Raw genomic sequence first — 11,468 nt, forward strand, 5'->3', positions numbered from 1 at the left:
ATAGTTCTACATGGCTCCCAGCCCAGTTTCCTATCAGGAAAACTGAGAGCGGTGACAACCGCCATGCCTCTCATGGGGGCTCTCCTCAGGCCCAGTCAAATGACACCTCATAAGAGGTGTCACTGGAGAATGTGCACTGTGCAGGAGTGATTGCCCGCCCCCTCCCGCCGTCCTCCTCCCCACCCCTAACCTCCGCGCAGTGTGGACATGGTCCGCTCATTCACCTCCGTAGGCTTCCCTGAGAACTGAGAGACCATGGCGCAGTCTTCAAGAATAACTTGGACATCAGTAAGCTAATTAGTGCAAAGAATTTTGAGATTGAAAACCAAATCCATATTTTTTGTTTGTTTCATTTACTGGACACATTTCAAGATAACTGGATTTAGGAAGTTTAGGGGCACCGGGGAGGACACGTGCCTTTCTGCTTCTCCCATGGCCGCTGTAGCTGTGCTGGCCACACACACCCCTGCCTCACTTTCCCCACTGGCCTCGCTAGGCAGCCAGGGAGGCAGGGATCATCCCCCAGGGAGGGCACGGGATGACAGTACAACCAGTTGGTCACCTACATTTATAATCAGGCTTTTGTGGTTGGCAATCGTTCATGTGAACTTTAAGCATTTGCAAAAACTGAAGGTTAGAATTGTATTTAAAAACAACAATTTGCATTTGGAAGTCATATCCTAACAACATGATCAAACAAAAGGAGCATGAGAAAACCAAGGTACTCAAAACACCAAACACTTCCAGTGGATGGTTTTAAGAGCGTGGTAGATATTAAAAAAACACACATACGTACACACAAACATTTATGGAAAATTAAAATACAGGGAATTTTCCAATGTATAGACTAGAAAGCTAAGCCAAAAACAGCAACAACTAAAGGGTTGTACTTCGGTCTGCCGTTTGGGACTATTAACAATAGGAAGGGCTTCTCAATCTGCGAGGGCCGAGGCTAGTATAATTTCGTCACTATCTGTGTCAACGAGGAAACTATTATCATTTGCTCTTCCCATTAGCAACGTGCATACGTTTTCTGGCTAACAGCTACAACAAAACTGTTTCTCCTTTAGTGGATCTAGATATAATAGAATAAAAAAGCACTCTTACATATCCATCATATGGAGAGATGAATATTGTGTTCTAATTGCCATGTGTCCCAATTGATTTGAAATTCATAACAGTAAAATAAACATGTAATTCAAACAGCCACTCAACCATTGAACTAAGAAAGTTGTGGGAAGATTGTTCAAGCTTGACAGGCAAAAATAGGCATTGTCTTCCTTTAAATAATAAAAAATAAGTGGACCTCGAGAGATCACTGGGCTAGGACGTCACCTAAAATTGTTTGAAATGTCTCCAGGTTCAGTTGGTATGTACTGAGCACTTTCTAAGTGCCAGGATGCAAAGATGAATTAATTCTCAGTTCTTCAGGCGAGAGGGAGGCATGTGGGTGGCCTCCCCAGGAAGGTTCCTTGGGACCACTAAATTTCATTCTGGTCCCCTCTTTCTGCTCCTCCTCCATGCTGCACCAGCTTCCCCACCAGCAGCCTCCTTGACAGAGGTGGGTTTCAGCTCTTGTCACTGTCCTTGACTTTTCTTTTCACTGAAGGTGTCAACAGTGAAATGACCAAAGAGACGCTACCAGTGGAAGAAGAGAAAGGACTAGATAATTAGCACCAGAGTAATTTAGAGTTGATGGAAATCCAGCTATAGCGATCCAGAGAGTAACAGATGCCATACTGTCATTTCATTTTTAAAGCCACAACTAAAAAAAAAAGTAAACTCATCTTTTTTGTATTATAAATACTTGTTAATGATTGAATAAACATGCAATTCAGACAGAAGCTGAATCCAGGGGGCCTCCATAACAAGTGTTGAATGAACCCAGCTGAATTCTGAATAACATTCCCGGGCGGGCGTAGTCCTGCATTCTTCTTTGTTTATCCACGAATATAAGGAATCTGCACACAAGTAAATATAAATTCATCGGCTTCTAATCCCCTTTTCCTATGTTACTGATCAAATACACAGGCACCAGTTTGTGCCTCTGGGATGCAGGCAGAACAGAGGGAATAACACTTACTGTAAAAATGTGATCCAGGTCAACTTGTTCTTCATAAGTTACAGGCTCAGACGGGTGGCAGTGTGACTGCACCTACTCCCCTGACATTTAGCAAATGCATGATGTTCACTCCTCCACAGCCTCAGTATTAAGGTGACAGTGGTGTGATTACCAAACTTTCATTTTTAAAAAATGTGCGAGAATTTATGTCACTGAGTGACAGCACTTGATTCAACTTGAAGCCTGGAAACAGATCTGATTAGTACAAAGCCATGAGCTGTAAATTACTTTGTATCATAATTAGTGACAGGGGAGTTTTTGGCTGGGGAAATCGAGAGAGTAACTGTATCGTGAAGGCCTCAGTACAGAAGTCCTGAGCAGAGCCGAGTGGTGAGATGCTCGGGTGGAAAACCAACCTCCTGGTTTCCCGCAGCCGTATGGCTGTGCTGGAAAGTCAGCAGAGCCTGAATGCCAGAGCTCCTTCTGCACCCTGAGGATGTGCTGTCTCTTGCCCATATTTCACATGGAAGAGTCAGTCACGATCAGCACAGGCAGCCAACCCACCAAACGACCCATCTGTCCCCATGGCGCCAACAACAGGAGCCCAGCTACCTAAAACTCCTGACACAGAGAAAAGACTCCCTCAGCCAGGCAACCCCGAAGGCCACGGCATGTGAAATGTGGCCAGGAGGAGGGAAGAGGGACTTGACATTTGTAATGTAATTATGCACAGCAGTCTCGTAGCTAAAAGGATTTTAATTTTATAGAGGAAGGGAAGATTCTCAAATGCAGAAGGTCGATCTCTCGCAGCATGATTTAGTCAAAGGACACCCGTTGAAACCCCCGAGAAGGCAAGATTAGGGCAGGAAAGCGTTCCCCAGGGGCTTGCCATGGGCCTTGTCCTCTTGGGTCTCCCCTCCCCAGTGGCTTCAAAGCTGGACCCCACCTTTTTGTTTTCCTGATGGACAAGGAATTTCCATCATGAAATTCCTGTCCCTAGGCCAGATCCTTATTTTGTTCTGATCGAAACAGAGTGGTCTTCAGGTGGAGGAACAAGGCCATTCAGATCCCTGTGATTGAAATCTTAGCTCTCTAATCATTTTTAGGGTTTTATAAAATTATTTTATTTTAAATGTCACACCTGGAGAACAACAATCAGATTGATAATTTTCCATTTAAACAGAAAGTTGCTTTTGATTGAACGACAAAAAGCAGCCTCACGTGTCCTGTGCGTCTTAGAATGCAAAGCCACTATCTGGGCATGGCCAAGAGAGAGGCCAACATGTACAGGAGCGTGTGGCCCATAGGAAACACAATGAGAGATCGCCAGCTTAGAGGCACTCTGTGGCCCCAGCCACCGTCCAGGTTGTGGAAACAAAAGCTGCATTCAAATCCTTGCTGCCTAATGCAGTCTACCTGCTTCCATAGGGAAGGGTCCTCCTCCATAGTGATCGCTTACTTGTATATTAAAAATAATTACTCAACTTCTTACTATTCTCCTTTTGGAGAAAGTACCTCAAAGCTCAGGACACAGTAACACCTCTGGGGCTTCTCAGATGACAAGCTGTCATATCGGATAACGGGTGATGAATTCATTCAGTATGCAGTTGCCTATTTGTCTGATTTGGGTTTCAACTTCCCCAAGAAAATTGTCCAGATTTCTGCTGTGCTGAGGAACCTGTTTGTTCAAACACGTTGAGCTCTCAGCCCTGCCGGTGTTCACAAAACAAGCTGGCTCTGCTGAGAGCGGCACTTCACAGAGGTAGGAATCACAGAAAGGAGTCTGCCAGCCTCTCCGTGGGAGACCATTCCACTCTGTCCCAGCCACAAAGAACAAAAAGCAAGGTTGCTTTAATACTCCTGTGCCAGAAGAAATACTGTGGGAGCTCCAGCCCTGGTGCTGCTCAGAACCAAGGCCATGTGTTTGTAAGTGGGGGGTGGTGGGAGTGTAGGTGGAAAGGGTGGAGAGAAGAAAAGAAAACGTTCTGTTTGGATCAAGTTCTCAGATTGCTTTTGTTGCAGAGAGCTCTTATCACGAAGATATACGTGGCTAAGCTCTGGCTTTTAGGTCACTCAAGCCCCTTTCTGAAGAGCCCAAGATATACAGTTAGTTACATTTTTGATGTTTAATTGAACTTTTATTAGGTTTGCTTGTGTTTTCTCATAAAACCATCCCTGTGAGAAATGTGAAGAATTTTATTACGTAAATGAAAAACTGAAATTCATAGTATTCCATGTAAAAAAAAAAGATTAGATAAAAAATCTATTTGAACACTGAGATGATTAGATTCTAATTTAGTACCTTTGCTTTATTGTATTCTGTGATGGCCACAATGGTGACAGCAATTTTACCTTTCCTGCGGACTTGTGGATTGCTGTTGGAAGTGAAGCCTTTGTGATACTGTGCATCCACTGCAATGCTGGACAATCTGCGAGACGTCCCGTGGGTCCCAATGGCTTTGTAATGATCTGATCTAGGAGTGTGGTGCTAGAAATCCCCTGAAAGAGAAAATGGGCCAATCATCAGGCAATCTTCAGTGACTCACTATAGTGAGCCCCCCATTATATGCAAAGATGAGAATTCTATCGAATGTGTTCATAAATGGTCACCAGATGGTACCTTCTCTTTCAGCGGCTCAGGTTACTGTTGAAGCTGCTGTGATGTAGTCAGAAAATTAGATGTGACTTATCCACATGCACTACTGTCAAAGTTTGTGACTCAGCCTCCATATCCACTTTGAAAAATATATTCCTCTGCTGCTGATAAAAACAACTTTGATTGAAGAAGCTACGTTAGGGATTATGAAGCACTGTCATCCATACGGGTAACTTAGAAAGCTAGTGAAAAGTAAGACGCCAGAGCTTATTACCAAGAGAATCCTTTCAGGGGCCGGCCCGGTGGCGCACTGGATAAGTGCGCCGCTTGGGAAGCGCAGCGGCGCTCCCGCCCGAGGGTTCGGATCCCACATACAGACCGGTTCCCGCTCACTGGCTGAGCGAGGCGCGGGAGCAACACCAAGGGTTGCAGTCCCGTTGCCGGTCCCCGGTCCGGTACGGGGGCAACACTGAGGGTTGCGATCCGTTGCCGGACACGGAAAAAGACAAAAAAAAAAAAAAAAAAAAAAAAAGAATCCTTTCATCGGAACGCAGTGTGTTTGAAACGATGATCTCTTAGTGACAAGGTCTACAAAACAGGGCAAGAAAAAAAATGACCCAACTTATATATTAGGGCATGGAGCAGATAATGATGTGGAGGATTCCAGGTTGCCGTGGAGAGGCTCCCTGGCTCACTGGCTGCAGTGCTGTACCCCATTAGAAGGGAGACGTGTTTATCTTCTACCATGTGCCTAAAACTGCAGGGTGGGAACATCAGAGAGGTCCACAGCATGGTCCCTGCCGGAAATGTACCAGCGACCAAGTTGCGCACATGCGATGACTGTGGCCCAGTGCGGCTCCGAAGTCATCGGAGGCCCAGAAGAGTAGTGTAGACAAGAAGTGGTGTGTGAGGTCAGGAAGGACAGAGGCCAGCATGGACCAAAGTTACCGGAAAGGTCTCACAGCAGTAGAATGTGGGGGGTGGGTAGCATCTGGCTCACGGTAGGCACTCCGCGAGTGGACGCTCAGTGCATGAGCACTCAAGGAGTGAGCAAAGAGCAGAATGTCCCAGGCGGGGGAAAGGATGAGCAGAGCTTCTCAGACAGGGGTGACGTGTTGCCAGGATAGGGTGGAAACCACCCCTGGCTTTGGTTGAGGGCCTCAGTGAGGAAGTGATATGGTTAAGAGGCTTACGCAAGATTATTGGGGACCCGAACTGAGATTTGACCTCATGGGCCATTGATTTTCAGTCTGTAAGCAGGATGGTGATGTAATGAAAGCCATGTTTTACAGACACTGGTCAAGAGGTAGAGCTCAGGACAGATTGGAGGAGAGTCAAAGTAGAGGCCAAGGAACCAGAGAGGTGATGAAAACCTAGACGTGGGTGGCAGATGTGGTCACTGAAAAAGACAGGAGTGTTTACAAGGAGGCATTCCCAGCATTTGCTAACAGGGGAGAGATGGATGAAGATACCTGTGCTCCTCTGCTGAAAAACTAGGCTCCAGAACCCCATCTGCAGCTCAGGGGTCGGACCTGGCCTTGGGCTAAAGGTGGGGTCTGTTCTTCCACGTTGGAATATGAAGCAAAGGGACAAACAAAAAATAATGCAGAAGATTTTAGGGCAGTGAAACTATTCTGTATGGCATTATAATGGTGGATTCACGTCACTATACATTTGTCCAAACCCAGAGGATGTACAACACTAAAAGTGAGCCCTAATGTAAACTGTGGATTTGGGGTGATAACGATGTGTCAAGGTAGGTTCACCGATAGTAGCAAATGCTCTGGTGCAAGAGGTTGATCATCCAAACCCAGAGGATGTACAACACTAAAAGTGAGCCCTAATGTAAACTGTGGATTTGGGGTAATAACGATGTGTCAAGGTAGGTTCACCGATAGTAGCAAATGCTCTGGTGCAAGAGGTTGATCATGGGGGAGCCTGTGCATGTGAGGGGTGGAGGGCGTACAGGAACTCTCTACTTTCTGCTCAGTATTGCTGTGAACCTAAAACTGCACTAAAAAATAAAGTTTATTAAAAACAAAAACAAGCAACAACAACAACAAAAATAATATAAATTGCTAGAGGTAGAACCACAGACCAAACAGTCAATATGAGGGAACTTCAAAAAGTTCATGGGAAGATTCCTGTTATCTTTCAATTCTATGTTTCCATGAGCTTTTTGAAGAACCCTCCTATATGGACAAAGGTCAATATGTGGACAAAAAAGGAAAATATACCCTGTAAAGGCAACTAAAGAGCCATTCCAGTGGAGGAGGTATGGCATCTAGGAGACAAACTAGAGAAAGCAGAGCTGATAGGTGCAGGGCCCTCCCCTTAAGAAAACCTCGGGCCCCCCACGAGTGAAAGGCCCATCAGGATGAATGGAAACTTTCAGGCCTGAGTGGGGAAGAATGGTAAAGGGTGAGGAGCCAAAGACGGGGAGTTTAATTCTGCACGTTAAGGAAGTCCTGCAGCTATGTTCCTCATTTCTTTGTGGGAGACGTTAAATAGTCCCAGCAGGTTTCCACAGTATTGGCAATATTTTATAGAGAAGTTAAGAGACAGAAAACCAGGTCCTTTTCTTGCTTCGGTGATTTTTGACCCAAAACTAATTATTTGCTATGACTCTGGTTTGTTTTATTTGTTTGGCTGATTGATTAAAATGCAGTGTCATTGTCACAATATGCATTGTTTTTCTAAGCATTTGACCTCTTTGGATAGAGAGATGCTCTGACTGTCTAATATCACCATAAGGTAAAAGGCCCATTGGAAGCTGAAATAAGACAGTTCAATGTGAGCATGTCACAGTGGGTTAACAGTCCATGTATCAGTGTCACTACTTATATCACATCTTCCATTCAGGGAGTCTTGATTTATATTTGATATTCGTGAATAGGTCAAGTTTACTGATTATGTAAAGACCCATAATACAAAAAATAGTTTATGCTGATGGCCCCTAAAGGATGTAGATGTTTTTTGAAAATCTATCAGATGAAGGGCTGGCCCCGTGGCTCACTCGGGAGAGTGCAGTGCTGGTAGCGCCAAGGCTGCAGGTTCGGATCCTATATAGGACTGGCCGGTGCGCTCACTGGCTGAGTGTGGTGCGGAAGACACCTTGCCGAGGGTTGCAATCCCCTTACCGGTCAGAAAAAAAAAAAAATATATCTGTCAGGTGAAGCATTTAAAGGCAATATCTGATGAGTAGCTTGGTGTAACTCCAGATCATTATGCACACTCAGATCAGTCTCTGGATGAATTACCTTCATCTCCCGGCAGAGTCAGCACCCGGCCAGGGTTATTGCTTTAATAATGCACATGTCTGCTGTTAATGTTTACCAGCTAGCTAATCAGAGCTCTAGAGAATACATGCCATGTTTGCATTGTTACAAGGTAGACATCATTTTACAATTAACTTCATTATAACTGGAATGTAATCATACAGAATTACCTCTTTTCATTTTTCACTGGGAGGCTTTAACATAATTAAATATATATACATGCAACTCTAGGTGCCATTTATGCATACAAATGACTTTTGTTTTCATAAGGATACATAAATATACTCACCCATACATATCGACACAATTATGAGGCATATTTACATTAAAAAGTGATCGTTTTGTGTAAATATTGTGTGAAATAAGATTTTTTCACTTGTTTTCTTAACCATACAATAAAAAATCTGATTCACAAATTAGGCACTAGGGGATCACATTAAAGCCACTGTCAATGTAGACTATCAGCATATATTGAGTGTTTTGAATCGCTAACTTATGAGAAAAATAATCGTGTTATTTTCCATGTAGGCTGTAATTTGGAAATGCAAAATAATCTTGATTCCATATTAAGCAGAGTTTTTAAATTATGCTTTCAGTCTGAGCACAAGGAAAGAATATTTTCAGAAGATTTTGCACTTAAGCAATGATGACATTTAATATCATTCTCTCCTTGTAGGCCTCGCAGTGCAGATTATTTTATGCAAGAAGCTAAACGCATGAAGCATAAAGCAGATGCAATGGTAGGACCCTTTTCTTTCCACATGCGTCTTTAATGTTACGTTTGTACTGCAGCTTCATCACTGGGGCAATATAGCTGGGGTAATTATAAAATCTATTACAAGGATGGCTGGGTCTGTTAAATGGAGAAATGTTTATATAATCAAGTGTTCATAGCCCAATAAATTATGACTTCAACCAATAATGTCTGGCTGGGAGAAAACCCTGGATAAATGAATATTTCAATTTAGTCCTAAGGTTTGAATAGTAACTAGAGCCAGTGGAGTCAATGGGTGGTAGTATTTTTCTTCTATTTAAAAAAAAAAATCTAGATTTGCATTTTTCCCTCTTGCTAACCTGGCCAACCCTTGGCTTGGTCCCAGGAACTAATCCCTTTTCAAAAAGACTTGTGTTCTTCATGTGTATCTGCCAAAATGAATGCTTCCTCTAAAACTGTACAACACAGAAACTATTATCTGCACATAAGACCCTAAAGTCATCATGATTTGATGTTTTCAAAGAATAACTTTCCTTACTTGAATAATCTGTTCTGGAAAGCTTGGAGCTTTGGGGTAAGAGATAGAAAACTTCTGTTTTTTTCTGAAAGAGATTATATGGTTGTTCCATCTAATGGTCTCATGCAAAGAGACTCTTTCTTACTGAGTATTTCCAGTTCTATTCCCCTCCAGCGTTCATAGCTGAGGTCAGTCGGGGTGCTAGAGATGAATAAGGCATTTCAAGTGACTTTCAAAATATTATTCCAGTGTTGAAAATATTTAAACAATAGCAGTACCTTCTCCCAGTGCTGCTGATGCCACCCATTCAACATTTATTTGCGTGAAGACCATTGCCTGGGTACACCAGGGCACAAGGGAAATAACCACTGAGCATCAGAAAATAGAGAAGGGAAATGGACGGTTCCTGTCCATACAATCCACAGTCTGTTAGAGAATTCCGGTCATCTGAAGAAGCTGAAGCAGGGCCACTATTGGAGAAGAGTATCAAATTTTGAGCAGAATGATAATTTCTACCTGAATCCTTCATCCAGGGTTTTCTAGCATTATTCATTCAGTGTCATCTCCCCAACCCTACCTTTCCAATTGGCTTTTTCCCAAGAGAGAGACACTGCTGCAGCCAGGCTGGTCCCCTCCCAGCCTCCAAGCGCACCTTGCTTGTGCCAGCCACAGGCCTCAGCGGCTGCAGAGCCTCCCACTCATACACGCTCACTCTCAGACCCACTTGCACCCTCAGCAGCCTCCCCACATCCAGCCAAGTCATACATTCCTTCCCAGCATCTGTTTCAGGCCTCCTCCCTGAGTGTCTCCCAAGCCTCTCTGTAGCCCCCATCACTTGCTGCCTTCCTACCGTCTCATTTGCACTGGACACTCATTTTTCATTTTTGTTCATGACAGGCAGCCTTGCACTTTGAACTATCCTGTAGGTGCACATTTTCTCTCTCCAAATGTATTAAATGTCCCTGGAAGGAGCTTTCATGTGTCAAGTGCACATATCCCAGAACTGGGTGCTTTAGAAAATGCTTATTGAATGAAATGACTTCCTTAATCTGAAAGTGTTGCTGAGAAATATTGCTTTATGGCCTATTAGGTTTATTAGCCCTTCAAAAATTTGATTTGCTAATGAGGGGAGTTTTGCTCTACATTTCTGTTTTCTAAGGTATCACAACTAATGAAGTACCATTTTGCTTTTTAATGGCAAGACTTAGATTAGTATTTAGAGTATATGTGTCATTCTATGTTTTGATGGATGAATGAATCATTTGAAAATGGGGGAGATTTTTTAATCCAAAGTTAGAATATGTAATTGTCTAGAGAGTAGCGATGTGTGGAACCAGGAACTTGATGTGTAAGTTTAGATTTATAAGAACTTAAGAATATAAACCTGATTCATGGTTGTCCTTGCTGATGTGGAGAAAGATTAACATATATTTGGACAACTATAAATAATCCAAGAAATCATTTTTATTATTAATTTTCAACTTTGTGTCCCATTTTGGCAAGGCTGAAATAGTATCTTGAGTTTTATCTCCTCTCCTTTCCCTCATCACTGTCACCGTTAAGTGAGATCCTAACTATTAATGAAACACCTCATGAGAAGAGATGGGCGTGGAGATGTAAATGTTATGAGTGATGTAGCAAATGATATCCAAGGCCTGGAACCATCAATGTTGGGCACACACAAAAAATATATGCAGGCTCTTCTATGGAAGCAGACCTATCAGCCTTGACGACTATTTAGCATAGCACGGAGGGACAAGGAGTGAAGCTGCCAGACCACCAGAGATTGGAAAGAGGGAAACAGAAAGCAGAGCAGCCATGGAGTTCTGCGCTGTGTTGATTGGCAGCTGTCACATGGATTTGGTACATTTCTGCATGTAACTGTTCGCTCACTTACCCCAAACCGGTAGTAATTTGAGAAAATAACGAGAGAAGGAAGTATTCTATTTCTTTCTTGTCTCAGCTTCATTCACAGGATTTTGGAACTCAAAAGTTGGGTTTCTCAAATAAAGCATATAAACTATGTGACAATGCTGTTGAAAAAACGATTGTTAAGGAAGACACTGTATTAACTCTGTTGATCAGGTGGAAAAGTTTGGAAAGGCTTTGAACTACGCTGAAGCAGCCTTGTCATTTATCGAGTGCGGAAATGCGATGGAACAGGGCCCCATGGAATCCAAATCTCCGTACACGATGTATTCAGAAACAGTAGAGCTCATCAGGTAAGCACTGTGTCTTCTTGCTGGGGGCTGGGGGGGGGGGGGGAATGTTTTTAAATGCTGGGAATACAAGGAACAGAA

General features: G+C 43.3%; 1 protein-coding gene across 1 annotated transcript in view; it reads left to right on the forward strand.

Annotated features, from left to right (window-relative positions):
- AFF3 (AF4/FMR2 family, member 3) overlaps window positions 1-11,468 on the forward strand; it is a gene marked incomplete at its 5' end in the record, with an annotated part of 456,956 nt that overhangs the window by 430,367 nt on the left and 15,121 nt on the right. The window contains 2 exons of the mRNA XM_008576823.1: window positions 8,613-8,676; window positions 11,254-11,390. Of these exons, the coding sequence (XP_008575045.1) occupies window positions 8,613-8,676; window positions 11,254-11,390 (201 nt within the window). The remainder of the gene's footprint in view (window positions 1-8,612; window positions 8,677-11,253; window positions 11,391-11,468) is intronic.

The sequence above is a fragment of the Galeopterus variegatus genome, unplaced genomic scaffold (assembly GCF_000696425.1).
Source record: "Galeopterus variegatus unplaced genomic scaffold, G_variegatus-3.0.2 Scaffold1410, whole genome shotgun sequence".
Taxonomy (NCBI): Eukaryota; Metazoa; Chordata; class Mammalia; order Dermoptera; family Cynocephalidae; genus Galeopterus; species Galeopterus variegatus.